This window comes from Portunus trituberculatus, chromosome 50, assembly GCF_017591435.1.
Source record: "Portunus trituberculatus isolate SZX2019 chromosome 50, ASM1759143v1, whole genome shotgun sequence".
Classification (NCBI taxonomy): domain Eukaryota; kingdom Metazoa; phylum Arthropoda; class Malacostraca; order Decapoda; family Portunidae; genus Portunus; species Portunus trituberculatus.
Genome location: NC_059304.1, coordinates 30,350,861 through 30,378,048, shown reverse-complemented (window position 1 = coordinate 30,378,048; position 27,188 = coordinate 30,350,861). Strand labels below are relative to the sequence as shown.

General features: G+C 39.4%; 1 protein-coding gene across 1 annotated transcript in view; it reads left to right on the top strand.

Annotated features, from left to right (window-relative positions):
• The window catches only part of LOC123500141 (NADH dehydrogenase [ubiquinone] flavoprotein 1, mitochondrial-like), a 134,879-nt gene that overhangs the window by 91,843 nt on the left and 15,848 nt on the right, over nt 1-27,188 (top strand). Inside the window, exon 6 of the mRNA XM_045248816.1 lies at nt 24,920-25,152. Coding sequence (XP_045104751.1) covers nt 24,920-25,152 — 233 coding nt within the window. The remainder of the gene's footprint in view (nt 1-24,919; nt 25,153-27,188) is intronic.

Genomic DNA, 27,188 nt, shown 5'->3' with positions numbered 1-27,188 from the left:
GATGCGCACTTTGTTTACATTCCACAGGTTGCCGGTTAGTGTCTTTCCCGTTTCACTCTTCTTCCCTTCATAAAGTTAAGATCATCAACATTATAAAGTTACATACATACATACATTAGTGTACATTATAATGACTTAAATTAAACTACCTAAATGTTTAACTTCATAATTTTTACTTTCATTAAACCTTTTACTGTACTATGATGCACTCGCTTTGCTTACTCTCAATGGAAGTTCAAATCAGGGGTTAAACTTGTTATAATCGGTTCGCTTAACGAAGTTTCGCTAAACGAAGTGTTTTTTTAGGAACGTAACCCCTTCGTTAAACGGGGTTGCCTGTATGTATATATATATATATATATATATATATATATATATATATATATATATATATATATATATATATATATATATATATATATATATATATATATATATATATATATATATATATATATTTTTATTTATTTATTTTTTTCCAATATTTTAGCAATGGGTCCAAATGGAGTAGTGACACAATTAGTGAGTGAAACTGGACATTTCTGTTAAAGGGTTAATGGGAAAATAAAAAAAAGTAAACGATAGATTAAAAGTTGATAAAGTCACATGCAAGGGTGCAAAATCACAGGCAGAAATCATGAATAGGTGCTTCCAATCGGTATTCATCAAAGAAAACAAGTTTGAAGGGACACAAGTAGGTCACAGGGACAAGGAATCTAGAAAGACCCATATCAAAGTTGGGGAAATAAGGAAGATTATGAAAACCTTGGATGTGAATAAGGCTCAAGTACCATATGGGGTGTCAAATTCGATATTGAGTGAAAGTCATGACCAGCTGGCAGAGATTTTACATAACATCATAATCTATTCTTTTAAAGAAGGATAAGTCCGTATAGACTAGAAAAGGGCAAATATTGTACTAATTTTTAAGGTAGGTAATCGTAGGGAATCTCGAATGAGCAGCGACCCACTGAATCATAACATCAGTTTATTGAAGTGGTTAATTCTGAAATACCGTGTCACCTTAAGCATGGATGTATATCCAATCAACACAGTTGAAACCACTCTATAAGGTAGCCTGGACAATGTCACAGAAACAGTACCGTATAGAATCAAACACAATTGGGACCTTCCATATTTGACATCAACCTCTGTAGGTAACAGCACATAAACAATCACTGATCTCCCAATAGATTTACCAATCAATAGTCTCAATAATTATATATGAAGTACTTACTTCAGTGGCCCACATTGCTGCCCTTCAAGCTTTAGTAGGACAATCCTGACATACCAACATCCAATATCTCCTAAGTCCAAGTGTCCTCCGCATTCTCTGTCTGTCAAATATCCACCGTCCAAGACCCTCACCTACTAAATACAATCACACTTGTAATCTTCACCAGAGAAAGCTAAATCACAGCACAGTAGAGACAAATAAACATAAGACTAACCTGCAGAGCAGAGGACCAACCACACAGAAATCCCACTCAGACAACCTGCCAGGCCGACCATGTTCAGAGGTAGTGGGTAAAACAAAGTGTACTTAATTCATAATTATACATAGTCCAGAATTTATATGAGGTCATATAAACTATATGAAGTAGTCAACATATAATTTTAATGATACAGTAACAAAGAAGAACCATTGAATTTCAGACCAGTGTCCCTAACAAGGATTTTTGCAACAATAGCTGAAAAAATAATCAAAGACAGATGAATGCAACAGCTAGAAGAGTCATATAACAATAACTGGAAGACAATTTGGCTTCAGAAGTGGAAGATCTTCTGTCACAAACTTATTGAGCTCCTACATTAGAGCAATAGATATAATTCAGGAGAGGGACAGATGGGCAGACTGTGTCTACCTGGATCTAAAAAGAAACTTTTCATAAAGTACCACATCAGAGATTGCTATGGAAAATTAGAAAATGTAGGTGGTTTACTGGGAAAAGTACTGCATTGGGTAACAGACTTCATAAAGGACAGAGAAATGAGATAAGTGATAAAAGGTGAGGAATCAAAAGTTACTTGAGTCTTTCATCTCCCTGAATCTTATGTACTTTACATTTCTGCCCAGAATCATGTCAAGTCTGTTTTTCAGCTTGCCAAACACTCCTTCATAATTAGAAAATTTCAAAATCTTTCAAACTCTAACTCGTGACTTCTGGCATCTGGTCAAAAGCATCTCCAATAATTTTACTTCTTCATCTTTCCCTCCTTTATTTCCTTCTGATGGTACCAGTGCCATTTCATCTGTTTCTAAAGCTGAACTCCTCTCAAACCTTTGCTAACAACTCTACCTTGGATGTCCTTCCCTCTTCTCCTCCCTCTAACTATTTTATGTTTTCACTCAAAATTCTTTGCAATGATGTTTTCCATGCCCATTAAAATATGTAGGATGGTATCATCAGTGTAGGAGTGGATAGGGCAAGAAGTTTGGTTAAGAAGGCCATTAATGAATAATAGAAAGAGAGTGGGTGACAGGACAGAACCCTGAGGAACACCACTATTAATAGATTTAGGAGAAGAACAGTGGACATCTACCACAGCAACAATAGAATGGTCAGAAAGGAAACTTGAGATAAAGTTGCAGAGAGAAGGATGGAAACCGTAGGAGTGCAGTTTTGAAATCAAAGCTTTATGCCAGACTCTATGAAAAGCTTTTGGTACGTCTAACGCCACAGCAAAAGTTTCACCGAAATTTCTTAAAGAGGATGACCAAGACTCGGTAAAGAAAGCCAAAGATCACCAGTAGAGTGACCTTGATGGAAGCCATACTTTCAATCAGATAGAAGACTGTGAAGTGACATATGTTTGAGATTCTTCCTGTTCAGGATAGATTAAAAAACGTTAGACAAGCCAGAGATTAAAGCTATAGGACAGTAGTTTGAGGGCTTAAAATGTAGGCAAACTTCCAGCAAGAAAGAAAGGTAGAAGTTGATAGATGAAGTTGAAAGAGTTTAGCCATTCATGGTGCAAGCACGGAAGCACAGTTTTTGAGAACAATAGGAGGGATCCCACCAGGACCATAAGCCTTCCGAAGGTTTAGGCCAGCGAGGGCATGGAAAGCATCATTATGAAGAATTTTAATTGTAGACATGAAATAGTCAGAGGGAGGAGAAGAGGGAGGGACAAGCCTAGAATCATCCAAGGTGGAGTTTTGAGCAAAGGTATGAGAGAAGAGTTCAGTTTTAGAGACAGAAGAGATAGCAGTGGTGCCACCAGGATGAAATAAAGGAGCCAAAGATAAAAAAGATTAGAGATGTTTTTGGCTAGATGCCAGATGTCTATTAGGGAGTTTGAGTTTGAAAGACTTTGACATTTTCTATTTATGAAGGAGTGTTTGGCAAGTTGAAGAACAGACTTGGCATGATTCCAGGAAGAAATATAAAGTCCATGAGATTCAGGAGATGGAAGGCTCAAGTACCTTTTGTGGGCAATCTCTATATCATGTATAGCATGAGAACAGGTTGTGATTTAGAAGATCACAAGATTTAGAAGGTTTAGGTTGAGAAAAAGAATGAGGAATATACACCTACACCTTCATGCCAGACACTATCACCTCTGCTATGCATTCAGCACACAGAGATGGGTCTCTGACATGGAAGCAGTAATCATTCCAGGGAGAATTAGCATAATACCTCCTCAGTTACCCCCAACTGCCAGAGGCAAAATGCCAGAGGCACCTCCACTTTGGGGGATTCTGAGGAGGGATTGGAGAAATAGGATAAGATACAGAAATGAGATTGTGATCGGTGGAGCCCAACAGAAATGAAAGGGTGACAGCATAAGCAGAAGGATTAGAGGTGAGGAAAAGATCAAGAATGTTGGGCGTGTCTCCAGGATGGTCAGGAATACGAGTTGCTCTAGATCATGGAGGATAGCAAAGTTGAAGGCTAGTTCACCAGGATGGTCAGTGAAGGGAGAGGAAAGTCAAAGCTGGTGGTAAACATTGAAATCTCAAAGAATGGAAATCTCTGCGAAAGGGTAGAGGGACAGAATGTGCTCCACTTTGGAAGTTGAATAGGTGGGTGAAGAATTTACTATAGTCAGAAGAGTTGGGGAAGAGATAGACAGCACAGATGAATTTTGTTAGAAAGTGACTGTTAAGTCGAAGCCAGATGGTGAAAAACTCAGAAGATTTAACCCCTTCGCGCCGGATGTTAAAAAAGCCCGCCTGTATGATATACGGGTGGTAGTGCCTTGAGCACGGAAACTCTTGCAAGCTTGTCATACTTGTCGTCTTTGTGTATTATGCTGCTATTTTTTAGTCTATATATCGCCTTCGAAGAGGAAAGTGGACGCTTCTCTCTTCGGAGAAAGAGAGAGAGAGAGAGAGAGAGAGAGAGACATTTGCTAATATTTTAAACACAAGCGGACGATGTAGCTTATCTTCGAGAGGAAGAGGGGAGGAGGGAGGAGAGGAAACAGAGAGAGAGAGAGAGATTAGAAAATTTGTTGTTTTGTATTTGTGTGTGTGTGTGTGTGTGTGTGTGTGTGTGTGTGTGTGTGTGTGTGTGTGTGTGTGTGTGTATTTACCTATTTACCTAATTGTAACATACGGGAAAAGAGCTATGCTCGTGTTGTCCCGTCTCCATATCTATTAATGTCCAGCTTTTCTTAAAATCATGAATATTCCTTGCGTTGACCACTTCCACGTCTAAACTATTCCATGCTTCCACCCTTCTATGAGGGAAGCTATATTTTTTCACATCTCTCCTATAAGTGGCCATTTTAGTTTTTCCCATGCCCTCTCGACATTCTTTCATTCCACATACACAGATCTTCCCTATCCATTTTTTCCATGCCAATCATCACTCTGTATATTGCTATCAGGTCTCCCTTTCTCTTCTGTTTTCCAGGGTCGGAAGTTGCATTCTTTTCAGTCTGTCTTCATAAGTCAAATCTCTTAAGTCAGGCACCATTTTTGTTGCAGCCCTCTGTACTTTCTCTAGTTTCCTTATGTGTTTCTTTAAGTTCGGAGCCCACTGTATTGTTGCATATTCAAGCCTCGGTCTTATCATTGCAGTAATTATTTTCTTCATCATTTCTTCATCTAAATATACGAACGCCACTCTTATGTTCCTCAATAAGTTCAATACTTCTCCAATTATTTTGTTTATATGTCTCTCTGGCGATAGGTCATTGGTAATTGTCACCCCAAGGTCTTTTTCTTCATGACTGGTTTTATGTCTTCATTTCCTATCTTGTACATACTCCTGATTCTTCTTTCACTCTTGCCAAACTCTATTTTCTTGCATTTTGTCGTGTTGAACTCCATTTGCCATGTACAGCTCCATTTCCATATTCTGTCCAAGTCTTCCTGGAGTAGTTCGCAATCTTTGTCACATCTCACTTTTCTTAACAATTTTGCATCGTCTGCAAATAGGCTCACATAACTGGACACCCCATCCACCATGTCATTTATGTAGACCGCGAACATTACTGGTGCCAACACTGATCCCTGTGGAACTCCACTCTCCACCAAGCCCCATTCTGATGGTCTGTCCTTAATTATTGTTCTCATTTCTCTTCCTACCAAAAGTCTTCCATCCATTTTAGTAAACTGCCATGCACTCCTCCTACCATTTCAAGTTTCCAGATCAGTCTCCGTGTGGTACCTTATCAAAGGCCTTTTTAAATCCAGATATATTCCATCAGCCCAACCATCTCTTTCCTGTATTACATCTATCACCCTCGAATAGTAACATATCAGGTTTGTCGTGCATGAACGCCCTTTTCTAAAACCAAATTGACACTCACAAAGTATGTCATTTTTCTCCAAGAAGTCTGTCCATCTATTCTTCACCACCCTCTCACACATCTTAGCTACCACACTTGTAAGTGACACTGGTCTATAGTTCAATGGGTCTCTCTTGTTACCTGATTTATAGATTGGGACAATGTTAGCTCTTTTCCAGTCTTGGGGCACTACACCTTCCCTTAATGAGGCATCAATTACTTCACAAACTTTTTCTGCCAGTTGCTCCCTGCATTCTCTTAAAATCCATCCTGATACCCCATCAGGTCCCACAGCTTTTCTCACTTCTAAACTCCCCATCATATTCTTGATCTCCTCCACAGTTACTTGAAACTCCTTCATAATCCCTTTCTGTTCCATTACCAGTGGTTTGTCAAAAGCAGTCTCCTTTGTGAATACCTTCCGAAAGCATCCATTCATAGCCTCTGCCATTTCCTGGGATCTTCACTGCATACTCCATTTACTTCTAAACTTTCAATACTTTCTCTATTTTTGATGTTGTTGTTCACATGTCTGTAAAAAGCCTTGGTTGGTCTTTACATTTATCAATTATATCCTTTTCTTGTTTCTTTCTTTCTTCTCTTCTAATCAACACATATTCATTTCTTGCTCTTTTGTAACTTTCCCACTGCTTAATCCGTCTTTTCCTTCTCCACCTCTTCCATGCATCCTCTTTTCTTGTTCTAGCCTTTTCACATCTATCGTTAAACCAGTCCTGCTTTCCAACTTCTCTATGTTGTCTTATTGGTACAAATTTTTCTCACCTTCTTTGTATATTTTTATAAATTCCTTCCACTTTTCATTTGCTCCTTAGCACTCTTGAATTTCATCCAATTTGTCTCTTGAAAGAATTTCTTTAGGTTTCCAAAATCTGTCTTGGCATAATTCCATCTTCCCACTTTATATTCTTCATTTCTTCTAGATTTCTCTTCATCTATCACCTTGAACTCCAAAACTGCATGATCACTCTTTGCTAAAGGGCACTCCACCCTCATCTCCTCAATGACCATTGGCTCTGTACTAAAGACCAAGTCCAGTCTTGACGATGCTCCCTCTCCTCCAAACCTAGTATCTTCTTTGACCCACTGAGTTAACACATTTTCCATTGCCAGTGTCAATAGTGTATTTCCCCATGTTGTCTCTGATCCTTCCATTGACCAGTCCTCCCAACACACCTCTTTACAATTAAAATCTCCCATCATTATAGTTCGTTCACAGCCACCCAACATTTCTTCCAGACATGTTCCTGTATCACTTATCATTTCTTCATATTCCTGTACTGACCATGCATTTGTCTTAGGTGGTACGTACACCACTATGTAGTGCCTCTTTTTCCTTCATTAGTTTCTGCTCTGATCTTTAGCACTTCTGCCTTTCCCATACCTTCTTTCACTTGATCCACCTTTATATCTTTTTAACCAGCAACATCACTCCTCCTCCCATCTTACCTACTCTATTTCTTTTCCAAACATTATATTTCCTTCTCCAACCATCATCAGGTCTTCTCCTCTCTCAGTTTTGTTTCAGTAAGACCCACAATATCTGGGTTCTTGTCCCTCAAGTAATCGTTGAGTTCTAAAATCCCGATATCACTCCATTTATGTTGGAATACATTACATTCCGCTCATACGTAAGTTTCTTTAGTCCTTTCTTGCTGTACTTTTCTGGGTTATGAACCACTTCCTCAGTCTCATATCCAAGATTCTCCAGAAAACTCTTTCTTCTCCTCTTCTGTCCTCTCTTCATTTTTTTCAAAGCCTCCTTTCTCAACTCATTTAACATTTCTCTTTCCTTTTCACCGAGATCTCTTCTCAACCAAATCTTCCTTGTTGTTTCCTGCTGGGCTAGCCTCCATGACTTCTCCACCAATTCATCTACATCCTTTTGTGACTTAAGTTTGATTCTTATTGGCCTCATACCTTCTCTTGTGAACTTTCCAATTCTATGGAAGTCCTCTATTTCTTGTACTAGGTCTTTTCCTCCTCCTGCACCACATTAATGATATTATTTATCACCTTTTTATGTTTTTCTCTCTCCATTTTACTCGGTGTCTTATCCTCCTCCACACCAAATATCACCACACATCTCTTTTTGTCTACAGTTTCCCTCACCAATGTCTCATTTGATTTAATAACCTTCACCACTTTCTCAGCAATCTTCTCTTCTATGATCTGTTGATCTATAATTTCAGCAAGGCCCAAAGTTTTCTCCCCAGACTCTTTGATTTCCTTTTCCAGACTTGCAACTTTGTAATTTACCTCCTTTCTTTCCACTTCCTGACTTTTTTCCATTCAGCCTGCTTCTCCATCACTTTTCCTAGAGATTCTCCACATTTTTCGCAATTCACTTTAATTAGCTTAACTTCCTCTTTCAGTGCTTCATTTTCCTTCTTCATATCGGCACACTCTTTCATTACATTGTCATAACTCGTTTCCAGGCCCCCATACTTTTCAAACAGTTTTCAATTTTACCTTCCAACTCCAGAATTTTCTTCACATAAGCGCTCTTCTCCATTATTCCTTGAAATCCTGTGAAGTCTGATTCATCTTTCGAGTTCACGGCCGCCATGTTGCGCAGATGTAAACAAACCAGCTGATGGCTCAAACGCAGGCTACAGTTTATATTTACCTTCCCTGGACATTATTTTGCTAATCAACAGTTAACATGACTATATGGAGACAGGACAAACTGTGTGTGTGTGTGTGTGTGTGTGTGTGTTTTCACGAATGTTACAAGGCGGGATGCATGTAACTTATCTTTCGAGAGAGGGAATAAATGGGAGAGGAGGAAAGGAGATGTGGAGGAGAGAGAGAGAGAGAGAGAGAGAGAGAGAGAGAGAGAGAGAGAGAGAGAGAGATGGGAACAGTCTATGCCATTGGGTAATTTTAGACACAAGACTATAGTAAGATAAGCTCTTAACCCCTTCAATACGGTGACACCTATGTAGGCGTCATGAAGCCCCAGTAGCAAATACGGTGACACCTATGTAGGCGTCATATTTCTTTTCTGAGCTTTCTTCAGTTCAGTTGTCCCGTATAGTGTGTTGGATACCAACTACACACGCCACTTCTTCCACTTTTCTTATCCTTTCTCTCAGTCTTATAAACTCCTTTTCCTGTTTTTCATTCTCTTTCATTTCCATCTTCTCCTTTATCAGTTTATCTAGTTTACATTCAATATTGAACACACTCTTAAGTAGTGAAGTAGTCGTCGTATTGAACCCTTCAATCTTTCTCCCTCACCAACATAGTCATCATCAGCCCCTTCTCTATTCTCATGTCTGCATTTGGATGGAATATCTTTTTCACTCATTATTCCTTAATAATTGATTTCATGAAGAAGTGAGTCCACACTACCTCCCAGGCCACTCTAAATACTATACAACCGGTATGTAGTGAAGATCAGCTGATCGTGGGAACTGCGCCAGTGCGTCCGCCCTCAACCGTGTCTCGTGTGTATATTCACCTAGTTGTATTCACCTAGTTGTAATTTTACAGGGCCTGGGTATCATACTCGTGTGGCCCGTCTCCATATCTACACACATCCAACTTTCCTTTAAAACTATGCACACTCCTTGCTGACACCACCTCCTCACTCAAACCATTCCACACCTCCACACATCTTTGTGGGAAACTATATTTTTTCACATCCTTCAAGCATATTCCCTTGGCTATCTTTTTACTATGCGATCTTGTAGTTCTACTTAAGTTTTCCTCTCTCAACATCATTTGCTCATTATCCACTTCATCCAGTCCATTCAACAGTTTATAAACCTGTATTAAATCTCCTCTTTCTCTTCTTTGTTCCAAGGTAGGCAAATTCATTTCTTTTAATCTCTCCTCATAGGTCATTTCTGCCAATTCCGGAACCATTTTTGTTGCCATTCTCTGCAATCTCTCCAACTTCCTTATATGCTTCTTTTTATAAGGGGACCAGACCACTCCAGCATATTCCAATCTTGGTCTAATTACCATACTAATTAATTTCTTCATCATATCTTTATCCATATAATGGAAGGCTAATCCAATATTTTTATCAAATTATACGTTTCTCCAAACATCTTATCAATATGAGCCTCAAACTGCCCATGGTCTTGTATTATCACTCCCAAATCCTTTTCCTTTTCCACCTTTTTCAACACTACTTCTTCACCCATCTTATATGACCCTCTTGGCCGTCTTCCACTCTTTCCCATCTCCATCACATGACTTTTGCTCAGATTAAATTCCATTTGCCACCTCTTGCTCCACTCCCAAATCTTATCCAGGTCTGCCTGTAAAATTTCACAATCTTCTTCACTCTTCACACACCTACACAACTTCGCATCATCCGCAAACAAATTTATATAACTGTTTACTCCCTCTGGTATGTCATTTATATATACCAGGAAAAGTATTGGTGCCAGCACTGAGCCTTGTGGGACTCCACTCTCCACCACCAACCAGTCCGACCTTGCATCCCTTATTACCGTTCTCATCTCCCTCCATCTCAAGTAGTTTTCCATCCACTTTAACACTTTTCCTTTCAGTCCTCCATAAATCTCTACTTTCCATAACAGTCTCTTTTCTTTAAATCCAAATATACACATTCCATCCATCCCTCTCTCTTCTGTATTTTGTCAACCACTCTTGAATAAAAGCTCAGTAGATTTGTTACACATGACCTCCCTTTCCTGAAGCCAAATTGATGATCCGATAATAACTTATGATCCTCCAGGAACCATATCCAATATTTCTTTATCACCCTCTCACAAATCTTACCGACCACACTTGTTAGAGACACAGGTCTATAGTTAAGAGGCTCTTCCTTACTGCCTCCCTTAGAAATGGGCACCACTTCAGCTCTCTTCCACTCTACTGGTACTTCCCCTGTTTCTAATGAGCACCTTTTAATATCATATAATGGATCAATCAATTCTTCTCTACACTCCTTCAATAATTTTCCTGAAACTTCATCTGGTCCCATCGCTTTATCATCTTTAAGTTCCTCCAACATTTTATATAACTCCTTTTTAGGTATCTTAATGTCCTCCATGTGCACATTTCCTTGTACATTCTGAGGCTTTACAAACATTGTTTCTTTAGTAAATACTTGCTGAAACCTATTATTTAGCAATTCCGCTATATTCTTAGGGTCATCTACTATCCCTTGCTCTCCTTTTAATCTTTCAATGGACTCTCTTTTAAGTTTACCATTTATGAACCTGTAAAACAATTTGGATGTTCCTTACTCTTGTCTACAATATCTTTTCAAATTTTCTTTCTTCCTCCTCCTTACCCTCACATACTCATTTCTTGCCACTCTATAATTCTCCTTATTTAGTATATTCCTTCTCTTTTCCATCTTTTCCAAGCCACATCTCTCTTTTCCTTAGCCTTAACACAAGTTGCATTAAACCAATCCTTTCTTCCTTCCTCTCTTGGTTTATACTTTGGTACAAATTTCATAACTCCTTCTTTATAATATTTCATAAAAATCTCATATTTCTTTTGCACTTCTCTGATTTGTAACATCTCCTCCAATCTAATTTTCTGAAATAATTTTTCAAACTTTCTGTGTCCATCTTTCTATAATTCAATCTACCACTCCTGTATGTCTCGTCCTTCCTTCGCTGTGTTGTTGCTATCTGCATTTCCATAACCACATGATCACTCTTTCCCAAAGGACACTTGTATTGTATATCTCCACATAGGTACATTTCTCTTGTTAACACCAAATCCAGTCTAGCCGGTTCATCATCTCCTCTATATCTAGTATTTTCCTTCACCCTCTGTTCCATCATATTTTCCATCATTAGATTAAGAAATCTCTCTTCCCATGCTTCTTCTCCAACACCACTTACTAGATTTTCCCAATACACCTCCTTACAATTAAAATCTCCTACTAGTATCACCTTTCTTTTTTCCAGATAATACACTTTCCAAACTCTGTAAAGTATCCTTGATCATATTGTCGTATTCCCTTAATGTCCAAGAATTTGTTTTAGGAGGTACATAGGTCACCATGATTATTAATTCTTTTCCATCACTTTTTATCCTTATGCTTATCACTTCTGCGTTGTTCTTCCCATACCAAACCTTATCTACATTTATTTATTTCTTCGTCATAATCATAACTCCTCCTCCACCTTTACTCTCCCCTATCCTTTCTCCATATATTATAATTATTATCCAAATTTATCTTTGTTTTTTCATGCAATTTTGTCTCAGTCAAACACACAATATCAGGCTTCTCCACTATCATATAGTCTTGCAATTCCAATCTACTTGACAGTATACCATCTATATTAGTATACATTACGGTCCACCCACTGCTCCCTCTAGGGGTTCCTCCGTATTCCTTCTTTCCACATACCACTTTCTGACTCTCTCTCCTATAACTCTCCAAAAAAACTTTTCTCTTTCCTCCTCAGACCGCTCATCATTTTTCCTTCTCGCCTCCTCCACCAATTCCTTATATCTTCTCCTCTCTTCCTCATTTCTATTCTTTCTCACAAACACTTCTTTACAACCTTCTATCTCTCTTAACTTTGATGTGTGTGTGTGTGTGTGTGTGTGTGTGTGTGTGTGTGTGTGTGTGTGTATTTACCTAGTTGTATTTACCTAGTTGTAGTTTTACAGGGCCTGGGCTTTATGCTCGTGTGGTCCCGTCTCCATATCTACACTTATCCAATTTTTCTTTAAAACTATGTACACTCTTTGCTGACACCACTTCCTCACTCAAACTGTTCCAAGTTTCAACACATCTTTGCGAGAAACTAAATTTTTTAACATCTCTCAGACATCGTCCCTTCCTTAGTTTCTTACTATGCGATCTTGTGCTTCTAAAGTCATATTCTTCTCTCAGGATCAGTTTCTCATTATCCACTTCATCCATTCCGTTAATCAATTTATAAACTTGTATCAGATCCTCTCTCTTCTCTGCTCCAAGGTTGGTAGATCCATTGCCTTTAGTCTCTCCTCATATGCCATCCCTTTAAATTCTGGAACCATTCTTGTAGCCATTTTTTGTAGTCTCTCTAATTTTCTTATGTGTTTCTTTTTATGGGGAGTCCACACAACTCCTGCATATTCCAATCTAGGTCTTATTTTAGTACTTATCAATTTCTTCATAATTTCCTTGTCCATATAGTGAAATGTGTGTGTGTGTGTGTGTGTGTGTGTGTGTGTGTGTGTGTGTATTCACTGTTTGATCTGCTGCACAGGCACACACCACACACCGGGACAACAAGGTCACAACTCCTCGATTTACATCCCGTACCTACTCACTGCTAGGTGAACACTCACGTGAAACACCCAAATATCTCCACCCGGCCAATCAAACGGTCATCCTTGAAGCCACTCTAACCACTGAGCTACTGTGTGTGTGTGTGTGTGTGTGTGTGTGTGTGTGTGTGTGTGTGTGTGTGTGTGTGTGTTTTCACTGTTTGATCTGCTGCAGTCTGTGACAGACAGCCAGACGTTACCCTACAACAGCTCAGAGCTCATTATTTCCGATCTTCATAGGCCTGAGACCAGGCACACACACACCAGACGACAATCACAACTCCTCGATTTACATCCTGTACCTACTCACTGCTAGGTGAACATATACATGAAAGAGACACACCCAAATATCTCCACCCGGCCAATCGAACCCCGGTCTGGCATGTCCAGCGCTCTAACCACTGAGCTACCTCTGTGTGTGTGTGTGTGTGTGTGTTCAGAGTCCTGTTATCTCTTTCCAGCTTGTACGCTCACACCTGATGTGATTCTCATGATGTTCCTTCCTTTCTTTTTTGTTTCTCTTTATCAGACATCAGTAAATGTTTTAAATACAAAATGTTTTGTATTATACTTAAAATTATTTTATAAAGTGTGACATAGTATTGTGAACTGTATACATATTATGTGGTGTACAGTACAGTACAATCACTCAAACTTCTCATTATATGTTTGGAATAGCCTCTTAGTGAAATCACCAACATAAATACAAGTTGACAAGTAGGAAAAGAGCAATCATCACATATCCACCATAATCTAAACCCATGCCACTATAGTCTGGCAAATCTTCAAGTCTACATAAATCTTGTTTTTAAAGTACACTCTTTAGTAATCCCTGTAAGATGTTATGACAGTCTACAAAGAGATATCATTTTAGTTTTTTTCTAGTACCCTCAAGATTTTAATCTTACTTTCAGCATTACTATCTTACAATCTGGAAAATCCTAGTCTTCCCTGAACCCCATGACTTCCGGATTTCAGGACTTTTACTGTACATACTACATATTATTTTCTACTGATAATTAAAATAGTTCCACTCACTCAGCATTGTCCAATGTTCCAAACAGAGAGAGAGAATAGAGACTCCACTAACTGAACCAACGTCCCCGCTCAGACCACTTGTGAATCCGCTGACATCACGGATGCGCATATCAGACACATTTTGAACGCCTCATAGGTCGACCTTTTATTCCATGGGCCTTGGTTGTAACTTGCCAGTCTTGTCTACGCTGTTGACTGTCTTGCATACTGTATCTTTAGTGTTGTGTTCGTGTTAACTTTTTTTTGTTTAAATGATTTTTTAAGCCCTTACAATGCTGCCTAAGCACTGTACCCCTGTGAAAGCTTCCTGTAGTGAGCCCAAGACGAAGATGATGACCATCAGTGAAAAAGTGAAACTTTTGGATATGATCACAGACATATGTTACTATCTATGAGAGAGAGAGAGTATATATTTACTGTATTTTTATAATTACTTTTTTATTTTGAAGACGCTGCATCTTGAAGATGCACCCTAATATTTGAAAGAAATTTCTGTTTTCATACAAGAACGCATTCACCACACCATCAGAAGCAAGGATTCTGCAAGACACTATTGTTTCAGCACTCATTACAAATTTGCTCACTCACCACAAATTTCTATGTAAATCACCATAGGTAAATTATATTCACAGTGAAACAGTCCATCTCTTCTTGTTTTAGTCACCATGTTTTACCTGTTGTTTACATTCAATCACTTGTCCATTCCAAACCAACACGTCAGTGCTGCAGTTTGTATTTATTTTATTTTGCATCTCTTCATAGTTTATCAATGTGAATACAATCACAAGTGGAGTTTTGACTCTTGTTGTGAGTGTTGTGTGTGTGTTCTATTAATGTATGTGTGTGTGTATTTACCTATTTGTGTATTACAGGGCCCGAGCTAAGCTCTCTGTGTCCTGTCTCCTTGTCCATTCCTGTCATATCTCTCTTTCATCTGATTGACACACCGCGTCAACGACATCACTGCTCAGTTTATTCCACTTATCAATGCTACGATGCGGAAACTGTATTTTCTCACGTCATTTAGACAGATGTCTTTATTAGCTTTTTCCATGTCCTCGGAGATGATTACTTGTGGTCACCTTTATCAACTCTCTGTCCAGTATGTCAATCTTGTTCACCAATTTATACATAGTTATCATGTCTCCTCTTGTTCTTCTCTCTTCTAATGTGGTCAGCCCCAGCTTCCTCAGTCTTTCCTCATAGTCTAACTCCCTGAGTCCTGGTACCATCCTTGTTGCCAGCCTCTGTACCCTTTCCACCTTCTTCACATTTTTCTTCATATGCGGTGACCAGACACATGCTGCATATTCTAACTGGGGTCTTATTAAGGTACATAATATCTTCATCATTCCTTCATCTAGGTAGTGGAATGCAAGGCCAATATTTTGAAGCATGTTATATGTTTTCCCAAAAATCTTGTTAATGTGTTTCTCCGGTGACAAGGTGTTTTGCACGGTTACTCCTAAGTCTTTCTCCTCATTGGTCTCTTTAATTTTCTCATCACCCAGCCTGTAATCCCTGTTTGGTCTGTATCTACTTCTTCCCATTTTCATAACATGGGTCTTGTCTATATTAAATTCCATCTGCCACTCTTACTCCACTCATATATTTTATCAAGATCTTCCTGTAACTTGTTACAATCTTCCACATTCTTTACTCTCCTCATAATTTTAGTATCGTCCGCAAACATGTTCATGTAACTGTCAATTCCTACTGGCATATCATTAACATAAATCAAAAACATGATGGGACCCAGCACTGACCCTTGTGGAACTCCACTGGTTACCTTCTTCCACTCGGACTTCCTTCCTCTCACCACTGTTCTCATTTCTCTTCCCACTAAGTAATTTTCCATCCATTTTGCTAGTTTATCATTTACTCCTCCAATCTTCTTTAGTTTCCACATCAGTCTATTGTGTGGTACTTTATCAAAGGCCTTTCTCAAGTCCAGGTAGATAGCATCCACCCATCCCTCTCTATGTTGTAGTATGTCAGTCACTCTTGAATAAAAACATAATAAATTGGATACACGATCTTCCTTTTCTGAAACCAAACTGTCTTTCACTCAGAATGTTTTCACTTTCTAGATACTCACTCCACTTAGCTTTAATTACTTCTTCACATACCTTGCACAATATACTAGTCAACGATACTGGTCTATAATTTAGCGGTTCCATTCTACTACCATTCTTATATATAGGCACAATGTCAGCTCTTTTCCACTCTTTCGGGACTAATCCTGTTCGTATGGAGGTTTCCACAATATCAAATACGGGGTTCAACAATTGATCCTTACATTCATTTAGCAACCTCCCAGATATGCCATCAGGCCCCATTGATTTATTAATATCCAGATTGCTTATAATTTTCCTTACATCTTCCTTAGTAACCATGATGTCCTGCATTTGCTTTATTTCCGTAGGCCTTCCTCCCATAAAATGCTCCTCCTTTGTAAACACTTTGGAAAAGTTGTTGTTCAAAATTTCAGCTATATCTCCAGCATCCTCATATACTTCTTCCCCAATTTTTACCTTTTCTATTGCCTCCCTTATATTTAGTTTTCCATTTATGAATTTGTAGAACATTTTTAGGTCACTATCACAGTTTTCCACCACCCTCTGTTCATATTCCTTCTGTGCTGTTCTCCTTACTTCAACATATCTATTCCTTGCTGTTTTTTAAACTTCTCTTGATAATACATCACTGTTTTTCTTAAGTTTCTTCCATGCCTTTTCTTTGTTCTTTTTTGTGCATTCGTGTTTTGTGCATTCGTGTGCATGTATGTGTGTGTTGTAATGAGACAAGGGAGCGGCCCGTTTTCTCCTCACACTGATTAGGCTGCAGGAAGGATTATGGTATTGTAAATACTTGTAACACCTAAGTACTGAGTTTACATAATATAAAAGGCTAAATTAAATGGTACTTAAGCTAACATCATAATGTAATGACTCAACATACAAATCCAGGTCACTATCTGTCAAGTATCCAAGCTCACTTGAGGTTGGATGCTGCCTTACAATACAACATTCATCTTGGAAGACGCACTAGTATTTTTCAGGGTATTTTTTAGGTAAGAAAGTGCGTCTTCTAAGCCGTAAAATACGGTAAATAGATTTAAGTAGAATACTGTATATGTAAAGTATAAATACTGTTTACATATTTTAAACATTCTGGTACCCACATACACATGCACAAAAATTCCTAGAGGGGGTAAATCTTACTTCCAGGTTTTTCACCTTTCGCGGGGGTTTCAGGTATTCATTAACTGCGATAAACAAGGGATCACTGTGTGTGTGTATATATATATATATATATATATATATATATATATATATATATATATATATATATATATATATTGTGAGGGGCACCGCATTATTTCCCCTTTATTTTATTATTTGCGTATTGTATGGCGGCCCCCAGCACGGGCCTCAGACTGTTCCGTAGTGCGGCCACTCTCCTCCTTTTCTGTTCCCGCCATCTCTTTGTGCCTGGCAGGCATCGCGTCAATACCGAGCCAGTCTTCAGCGGAGGTAGACACGTGCGCTCTTGGGTTCTGGCACAGGATTGAGACACGTGTTGCTGGGCTGTTGTGGGTGCTCACCAGTCTCGGTCTGGGAGTTGTGCCCTCCTTTTTTGAGTAGCTGGTTTGCTGCTGGTTAGGCCGTGACGGTGTGGAGCAACGGGTTGGTTGTTCCAGGGGAAAGTGTAGCTGGTTTGGCTCCATTTCCCGAGTTTTTGCGTTTGTTCCAGTCCCTCTTGTTGAGTGGCAGCGCGGAGAGACACGTTACTGTCTCGTCCCGATTGTTTTTTTTTTTTAGATGGCCGTGGTCACCAGTGTGGTTTGGTGGGCAGCTGTGTGCCACCACCATCTTTTAGTGTAGTTTCTGTAGTATATTGAGTATAGTGGCCTTAGCCACACACTGGTTGTCTGGTGGGAAGCTTCATGCTGTCTCCCAGTCAGCGTGCAGTAATCGTCTGTACAACCTGTTAGCTACGTGTATCTTGACTCCTGAGTGGCTGGTTGTCACTCGGAGTTGGTAGCTGGGCTTGTGTATACCACCGGATGTGGAATACGCATCGTGTCTTGTATAAGCCAGGCACGGAGTCAGTCTTGACAGGTGCTGGCAAGCATCTGTTGCATTAAGTAATATAGTAATATACACCACGCATCTTGTCCCAATCTGTGGGCACTTACAGCCTGGGTACAAGGCGTGTGGAGAGGCATTAATACTCCCGTAGAGAAGTGGGTGGAATTGTCCTTGTGGGTGGTTTTCTCTTCGGAGTATTAAGGCTTCGTTTGTAACACATAACTTATATACTATCTATAAATTCTACTTGGTTTGGTGTAGGAGGAGGAGTTGCTAAGGAGATTCCCTAGCAGTGGGGGAAGTTATACACTGCTAGCGACCTCTATTTCTGTAGTATTATTTGTCTACTACTAGGGTCTGGGTGTGCAAGGCTCAGGGAAGGGATTGGTACATGCTGGCGTCATTACCAAATCCTTAGTTGGCATGAGTGAGAGCGGAGTATCTCGTCGCCTCTCAGGGCAGCTGTGACGCCGTGAGGGAACAGCAGTCTATTAGAGTTTGCACATTTTCAGCAGAAAGAACCTGAGTGTTGTGGCTGCTGTAAAATATAGTGTTGGGGACCCTGTGGAGCGTCATACTCCCCGGTGAGCAGTTAACCGTATATATATATATATATATATATATATATATATATATATATATATATATATATATATATATATATATACACACACACACAGTCGGCGCCATGGGTATTGGTGCGGTTTTTTTTCATCTGTAGCACTAAAACAAGCGCAATACTAACATGTATGTAGAACCTACCAGCCTCTAATACTTTGTGGGGAGTCCTTTCCTTTTCAGACAGCTCTCAAGGCGTCGAGGAACAGATTCAGCCAGTCTTTGGAGCATTGAGGGTTCTAAGTTGTCCCAAATGTCCTTAATCTCCTTCACAAGCTTTTCCACAGTTACTGTGTTACGTCCTCTTAGTCTTCGTTTTATCAGTCCCCACACATTTTCAATTGGATTGAAAGTTGGACTATTACCAGGCCAATCGTTTATGTAATCCACTCCTACAAATTGAAGCCATTCTTTGATTAGTTTTGCTGTGTGTGCAGGGGCACCATCCTGCATGAACACCTCACTCTTACAGGCATCAAAGCAGTCCTCGAGATGGTCACACAACAGTTCCAAATATGATTCCTTGTTCACTGTTGTGTTTTTAGGTAATATAACCAGGTTGCCCACACCATAGTACCCAAATGCGCCCCATACCATGACACTATCAGGGTGCTTGACTGTCCCCTATGTGTACTTGGGATGGTATGGGTCCGCACCCAGACGGAGCCTAACCTTACCTCCTCGGTTCCCAGTAATAATAAATGTAGCCTCATCGGTCCACAAAACCTTCCACTTTTCATTATCCCAATTTAGATATTTCTTACAAAATTTCACACGAATGTGTTTCTGTTTCTCTGTCAGAAGAGTTTTGCGTCATGGTGCCCGATGCTCATAAGACAAATCGCCCTTGAGGCGGCGTTGTATTGTCCTAACAGACACATCTTGTAGGAGTTTTGGATTTTTTTCTTTCAATTCTTTAGCTGTTATTCTTGGTTCAGCTTCCACCTGTCTTTGGATAACCTTCAGAGTCCTTTTTGATGTCTTTTTAGCTGGTCCAGTCCTCTTGACTTGGAGTGGGGGATAATCACCTCCCGCTGTCTTGCATTTCTTTGTCCATCTCTGGACACTGCGCAACGATACTCTGGTCTGGATTGATATATCCTTGTTGGACTTTCCTGCCTTATAAAGTGAGCTTATTGCTGCAATCTTCTCCCTTGTGAGCTCTGGGCCTTGTGGCATTATTACAAAAATACCACAAAAAACACAACACGTCAGAGCGGTAAAAACAATTGATGCGGTCACGACTAATCACGAAAAGCAACTGAGTTATTCTATAGGCAACTGAGATCTTTATTGTCTGCACGTGGGTCTTAAGCTCAGCCTACTATACTATGTGCTTTCGCGCCAATACCAGTGTCGGTTTTTTAGGTGTATATATATATATATATATATATATATATATATATATATATATATATATATATATATACAGTAAGGTCCCGGGTTACTTCAGTCTTGAGTTACGTCAAATTCGCACTTACGTCAGTCCACTATAAGGCAATTTAAGATTTAAAAAATTGAAAATTTATAAATCATAAAGCGCGGGGTTTATTGTTATTGTTGGCCGCCAGTCGTCACTAGTGGTTATCCACCACACCGCCCACCTCATGCTTGAATACAATAACACTCTCGTGCCTCAGTTCCACCACACCGTCGCCCCTGGCAAGAGTGTTCCTACATCTGCGTTTGCTGACTATCTTAGTATCTTGCTCAATGGCACCAAAAGAAAACTCCTGAGTGATAGCAGTGATGCTAAGAAAAGGAAAACCATTACGCTACAAGAAAAAGTGGACATAATTAAAAGACATGAGAAGGAGGCAGCAGCTGTGTGTAAGGGAGTGAAGAAGAAAATGGGAAGCCCGTTACCATGACAACGGGAGGTTGACGACCTTGAGGGCTCACGCACCTATCACAACAATAACAACTCCGGAGCCTTCGCCTGGGCCACACGACACTTGCAGCTCACTTGCACCGTCTGCGCCTGTCTGCTGATCCCTATTGCCCTTTCCTATTGCATTTCCTGCCCGCTGCCCACGCTTCTACTCCCACCGCACTGCACCACGCTCCCAGCTGTCCGCCTGGGCATCACAACATTCGACCTGCCCACCCTCCTGGCGGCCTCAGGCGTCCACCCTCTGGCAACATGCAGTCCTTCGCGTTCGCGGCCCTAATCAACAACAAAACAAGCTTGTGTTTCATATTCCTACATACTTGTAAATAATATAACAATATAACCTTTACTTATATAACGCTTCTACTCCTACCGCACTCCACAAATCTCCCAGCTGTCCGCCCTGGGCGCCACAACATTCGACCTGCCCACCCTCCTGGCGGCCTCAGGCCGCCCTCTCGGCAACCTGCAGTCCTTCGCGTTCGCGGCCCTAATCAATATATTCCTACATAGTTGTAAATAATATACCAATATAACAATATAACCTTTACTTACCTGAATAACCATAAAAATGATTGGTTGAAAACTCGATAATATGCTTTGAAAGTACAAAACTCGAGTTACATACAAAATCGACTTACGTCATGTTTCAGGAACGTAACTCTGACGTAACTCGACCTTACTGTATATATATATATATATATATATATATATATATATATATATATATATATATATATATATATATATATATATATATATATATATATATATATATATATATATATATATATATATATATATATATATATATATATATATACAGGCAACCCCCGTTTAACGAAGGTTCACACAACGAAGGTTTCATTTTACTACCATCTGCTCGTTTAACGAACACCAAATTCGCTTTAACGAAGTTTTATCCAGGTAATTTTTTTCCAAATTTGAAAGCCCCACCATATCACACAAGCTGACAGGCTTTTGAATACACCAGGAGCTGCTGGTACTAAGGCCTGCCTCAGGAAAATCCTGGGACCCCTATAGAATAAAGATCAAGATCAAGATCAAGCCTCTCGTGGACAACACGCGCAACACTCACTCCACAGTCAAAACATAACAGCGTCAGCAGCAGCTTGTCTTCCCTAGCTCAACTTACCACCAAAATGCCCTGCAATTGGCCTAGTGCTCGTAAGAAGACCAGGAAGTCTCTTACTCTCCAAATGAAGCTAGATATTATTCACAGACATGAGAGAGGCCAGAAAACTATAGCAGTGCTGGCCACTATCTTGACTCCATATTATACTGTCTCTATTTTAAAGTCAGCAGACTCTATTAAGAAGGCTGGTGAGACCGTATCTCCCTTGCAAGCTAAAAGAACCACCTAAACTCGTGACTCTACAATTGATAAAATGGAAAGCCTTGTGGAAATGTGGTACATAAGTTTTGTATGCAGTATAATGATGCGCACTTTGTTTACATTCCACAGGTTGCCGGTTAGTGTCTTTCTCGTTTCACTCTTCCTCCTTTCATAAAGTTAAGATCATTAACATTATAAAATTACATACATACATACATTAGTGTACATTATAATGACTTAAATTAAATTACCTAAATGTTTAATTTCATAATTTTTACTTTCATTAAACCTTTTGCTGTACTATGATGCACTCTCGCTTTGCTTACTCTCAATGGAAGTTCAAATCAGGGGTTATACTTGTTATAATCGGTTCGCTTAACGAAGTTTCGCTTAACGAAGTGTTTTTTAGGAACGTAACCCCTTCGTTAAACGGGGGTTGCCTGTATATATATATATATATATATATATATATATATATATATATATATATATATATATATATATATATATATATGATTCCATGTTCACTGTTGTGTTTTTAGGTAATATAAGCAGGTTGCCCACACCATAGTACCCAAATGCACCCCATACCATGACACTATCAGGGTGCTTGACTGTTCCCTGTGTGTACTTGAGATGGTACGGGTCCGCACCCGGACGGAGCCTAACCTTACCTCCTCGGTTCCCAGTAACATTAAATGTAGCCTCATCGGTCCACAAAACCTTCCACTTTTCACTATCCCAATTTAGATATTTCTTACAAAATTTCACACGATTGTGTTTCTGTTTCTCCGTCAGAAGAGGTTTGCGTCGTGGTGCCCGATGCTCATAAGACAAATCGCCCTTGAGGCGGCGTTGTATTGTCCTAACAGACACATCTTGCAGGAGTTTTGGATTTTTTTCTTTCAATTCTTTAGCTGTTATTCTTGGTTTAGCTTCCACCTGTCTTTGGATAACCTTCAGAATCCTTTTTGATGTCTTTTTAGCTGGTCCAGTCCTCTTGACTTGGAGTGGGGGATAATCACCTCCCGCTGTCTTGCATTTCTTTGTCCATCTCTGGACACTGCGCAACGATACTCTGGTCTGGATTGATATATCCTTGTTGGACTTTCCTGCCTTATAAAGTGAGCTTATTGCTGCAATCTTCTCCCTTGTGAGCTCTGGGCCTCGTGGCATTGTTACAAAAATACCACAAAAAACACAACACGTCAGAGCGGTAAAAACAATTGATGCGGTCACGACTAATCACGAAAAGCAACTGAATTATTCTATAGGCAACTGAGATCTTTATTGTCTGCACGTGGGTCATAAGCTCAGCCTACTATACCATGTGCTTTCGCACCAATACCAGTGTCGGTTTTTTTTAGGTGTATAATGGGGGACCATAATAATTCGTCACGGGTATTGGCGCACATTTTTCGCGCCAATCCCCGTGGCGCCGACTGTATATATATATATATATATATATATATATATATATATATATATATATATATATATATATATATATATAAATGTATATATATGTAAACATGTTTTATTGCCCTTATAAATATATAATCATGGGAGAATGGAGAGGAAAAAATAGGGGGTGGGAGGAGCATAAGTTACTCCTGAAAATGTTTTCTCTGAAACTGCAGCGCTGCTGCTGTCCTCCAAACTTTAACCCACACCACAACTTCTTTCTTGTACATTCCTTGGGACAAACAAAAACAATCAGAAAAAAAGACCAGCATCCTGTTCACTATTTATCTTTTTTTATAGTGATAATGAGTTTTGATGGGTGGCGGCTCCAGCATGGGTGGCGATGCAATTGCAATGCGCTTGGTTTGTTTACTTTTCTGGTGATCACCAACTGATCTGTTAAAAATCAGATAAATTACCCGCACAATGGAAAACGAGCGATTGGACATAATTCATAATGATCGGATCATAGAAATATCAAATAATGATGATTAAATGAAGAGAAATGATCTCAATTGGCAATCAGAATCTATTTCACAAGGAAACCTGCTGCTACCCCTATTGTCCCACCTGAACCTCAACCCAGGCACTAGATTCTTCATGCCATGCAGTTACATTCCTCATCATCTCATCCAGTTATTATCACCATCATTATCATCACAAGTAATAATGTGCTGAAACTTATGCAAGTAGTAAGCGTTCTGTTTTTTCTACATGTATTTATGTTATTAAACCATAACATGTGCAATATTTCATACTGTTTTGGGGATGTGATGAATTATTAGGTTTATTTGATTAAGGAAAAATGATTGTTAGGTAAAAGAAACCTTAATAACTAGGTAAAGGAAATCCTATTATTATGTTAAGTAAACATTGTTGTTATGTATGTGAATATATAAGGTGTGCACCAAACATTCGTGAATTTTGAGCTTTCACAAGGTTCTCTATCCCTTGACCCTCACAAATGTTGAGGACCTAGTGTACTTGTGTAGCCTTGAATATTTGCAGTTAACAGTGCTGTCTACACATATCACTGTACAACAGTTGAGACTTGGTTTTATGCATTTTCTCCAGTGTAATGAATGTTGAATCCTTTCTGTATGCATGCTGACACCTTATTCTTGGGTGCCAGATGCCAGTCTCATGAAAACCAACCCAAAGTTAGCCTGACTTTTCTGTAGCCATACTTCATGTATTAATGAGCCTTGTTCTTGATTATTGTAATCTACATATGTGTAGATAATATCTATATATCATTTTGATGAGTCAATTAGTATTCAATTTTTGTAACTATCTTAAAATTTGAAGAGAAACAAAAAAACTTCTACATCAGCCAAAGTAACTATCAACATGCCTTTTATTTTAAACAATGTCATACAAATACTCAGCTGAACTATTTACCATGACAATGATGAATTTGGTTTCTCCCAGACAATCTGTCGTCGTGGAGGAAACTGGTTTGCAACCTTGGGCCGTACACGTAATAGTGGCACTAAACTCTTCAACATCTCTGGCCATGTGAACAACCCATGTACAGTAGAAGAGGAGATGTCTGTTCCCCTTAAGGAATTAATTGAGCGTCATGCTGGAGGAGTCACTGGTGGCTGGGACAACTTGCTAGGAGTCATTCCAGGAGGCTCATCCACCCCAGTCATCCCTAAACAGTAAGCTACAACACTCTTCCTTACTATCTCAGTTTCACCATTATTATAATTTATTTATTACACAATACCACTTAATGCAGCAGTTTTTCTATGTGCTCTAAATTTGTCTGTTTCTCTTTTGATGTTTTAACAGCAAGCAATTAAAAATGTAATCACCATGCAGAAACATTCTTAAAACTTTTCAGAAATAAGATCATTATTAATTATATATGGTGGGATCTCACATCTAACAAGTTTACATCTACCGTATTTGATAGCTCATAAGGCACATGGGGTCATAAGATGCCCCCACTTTTGACAGACATTGAAATGTGTGGGGGGGGGGAGAGATATATGAACAGATTTAAGCTCTGAATATGAAGTGAAGGATTTCACCTGATATTTGAAGACTCACATGGTTTTTTTTTTTATGCAAGTGGAAGAACTGTCAAGGGCAAAAAAAAATATATTAGAAAAAAGACTCACTGGAATTGCAGTCTCTAAAAAAGATTGAAAGAATTAGTCAAAAGTTTAGGACAAATGTCTTGACACTTCTCTCTTAAAAGAAATTAAGTTGTTGTAAGATGGAAATACTGAAGCAGGTAGGGAGTTCCAGAGTTTACCAGTGAAAGGTATGAATGATTGAGGATACTGGTTAACTCTTGTATTAGAGGGTTGGACAGAATAGGGGTGAGAGGAAGAAGAAAACCCTGTGCAGTGGGATCACAGGAGGAGGGGAGGCATGCAGTTAGCAAGATCAGTAGAACATTAACATGAAAAAAGCAATGAAAGATAGAAAGGGATGCAACATTTCGGCGGTGAGAAAGAGGCTAAAGACAGTCAGTCAGAGGAAGGGAGTTGATGAGACGAAAAGCTTTTGATTCCACCCTATCTAATAAAACTTTATGAGTTGAACCCCCCCCCCCCAAACATGTGAAGAATATGTACTCTATACGAGGCGTTGCGTGACATAGGGCGATAAGCGCCAAAAATAAAAAACTGAGAAAAACCCGGTCAAATTTTTGCGACATTTGGAATGGGATACCTCAAAAACGGATAAAGCTAGAGAGTTGGGGGTTGGTCTTAAAAGAAAGCTTAGAATGTCTACTTTATGCCTGTCATAAAATCAAACACATCATCTTGCCATAATATGAAAGGATTAACGGTGAAATTATTTTTTAGCTTTTTTTCACAGTGTTAAATCGGCGAAAAATGTGGTCATTGGTTTATATCTCAGAACTATGATACGTTGTTGAAAACTATAATACCATGCATAAAGTAAACATCCTAAGCTTATATTTAAGACCAATCTCAGCTCTCTAGCTTGATCCGTTTTTTAGCTATCGCATTCCAAATGTCGCAAAACTTTGATCGCGTTTTCTCCTCTTGTTTTATTCAATCAGTATCCTACTATAGTGCTTGCAACATGACTCCAAACCCACACAATCATAATCACATCCTAGCAAAATACAAAATAACAATAAAACACAATAAAAAAGATCTTCAAAATCGCAAAAGAGAGATTAAGAGGAGAAAAAGTAGAGTAGATGACATGAAAAAAGGAAAAGAAATACGCCAAAAGGATTCATGTATTTTCCTAATGTTATCTAAGCCCAACTTATCATAGCAACCATCCTTGCATGCAAGCCCTTCCTCACGCTTTTTTACAACTTTCCCTGTATCTCGGCTCACGTATTCCTGGCCGGTGTTCCGTTTGGTTTTCGCCACAATTCTCTTCCACTCACTAGGGCTGGGGCCTGTTTTGCGTCGTAATAAGCCCCTTCGGCACTCCCTCACCACTGTTAGAAGCCATAACACGGTATCTACTGACCAACGTTATAAAAAAAAAAAAAAAAAAAAGTTATTAATCACGGGGCTTGCGGAGACAATAGCGTAGACTGGCTTGGCTGGTGGCGGGCCGCGGGCAGCTGGGGATGCACGGCAGACAGTGATTGGCCGAGGCAGAGCTATGCGGTACGCTACGCAGCAAGGGATTGGTCACTCGGCTTGTCACTTATCTCCCCTCGTGAAGGCTGGGTTGATGCATGACGGATGGA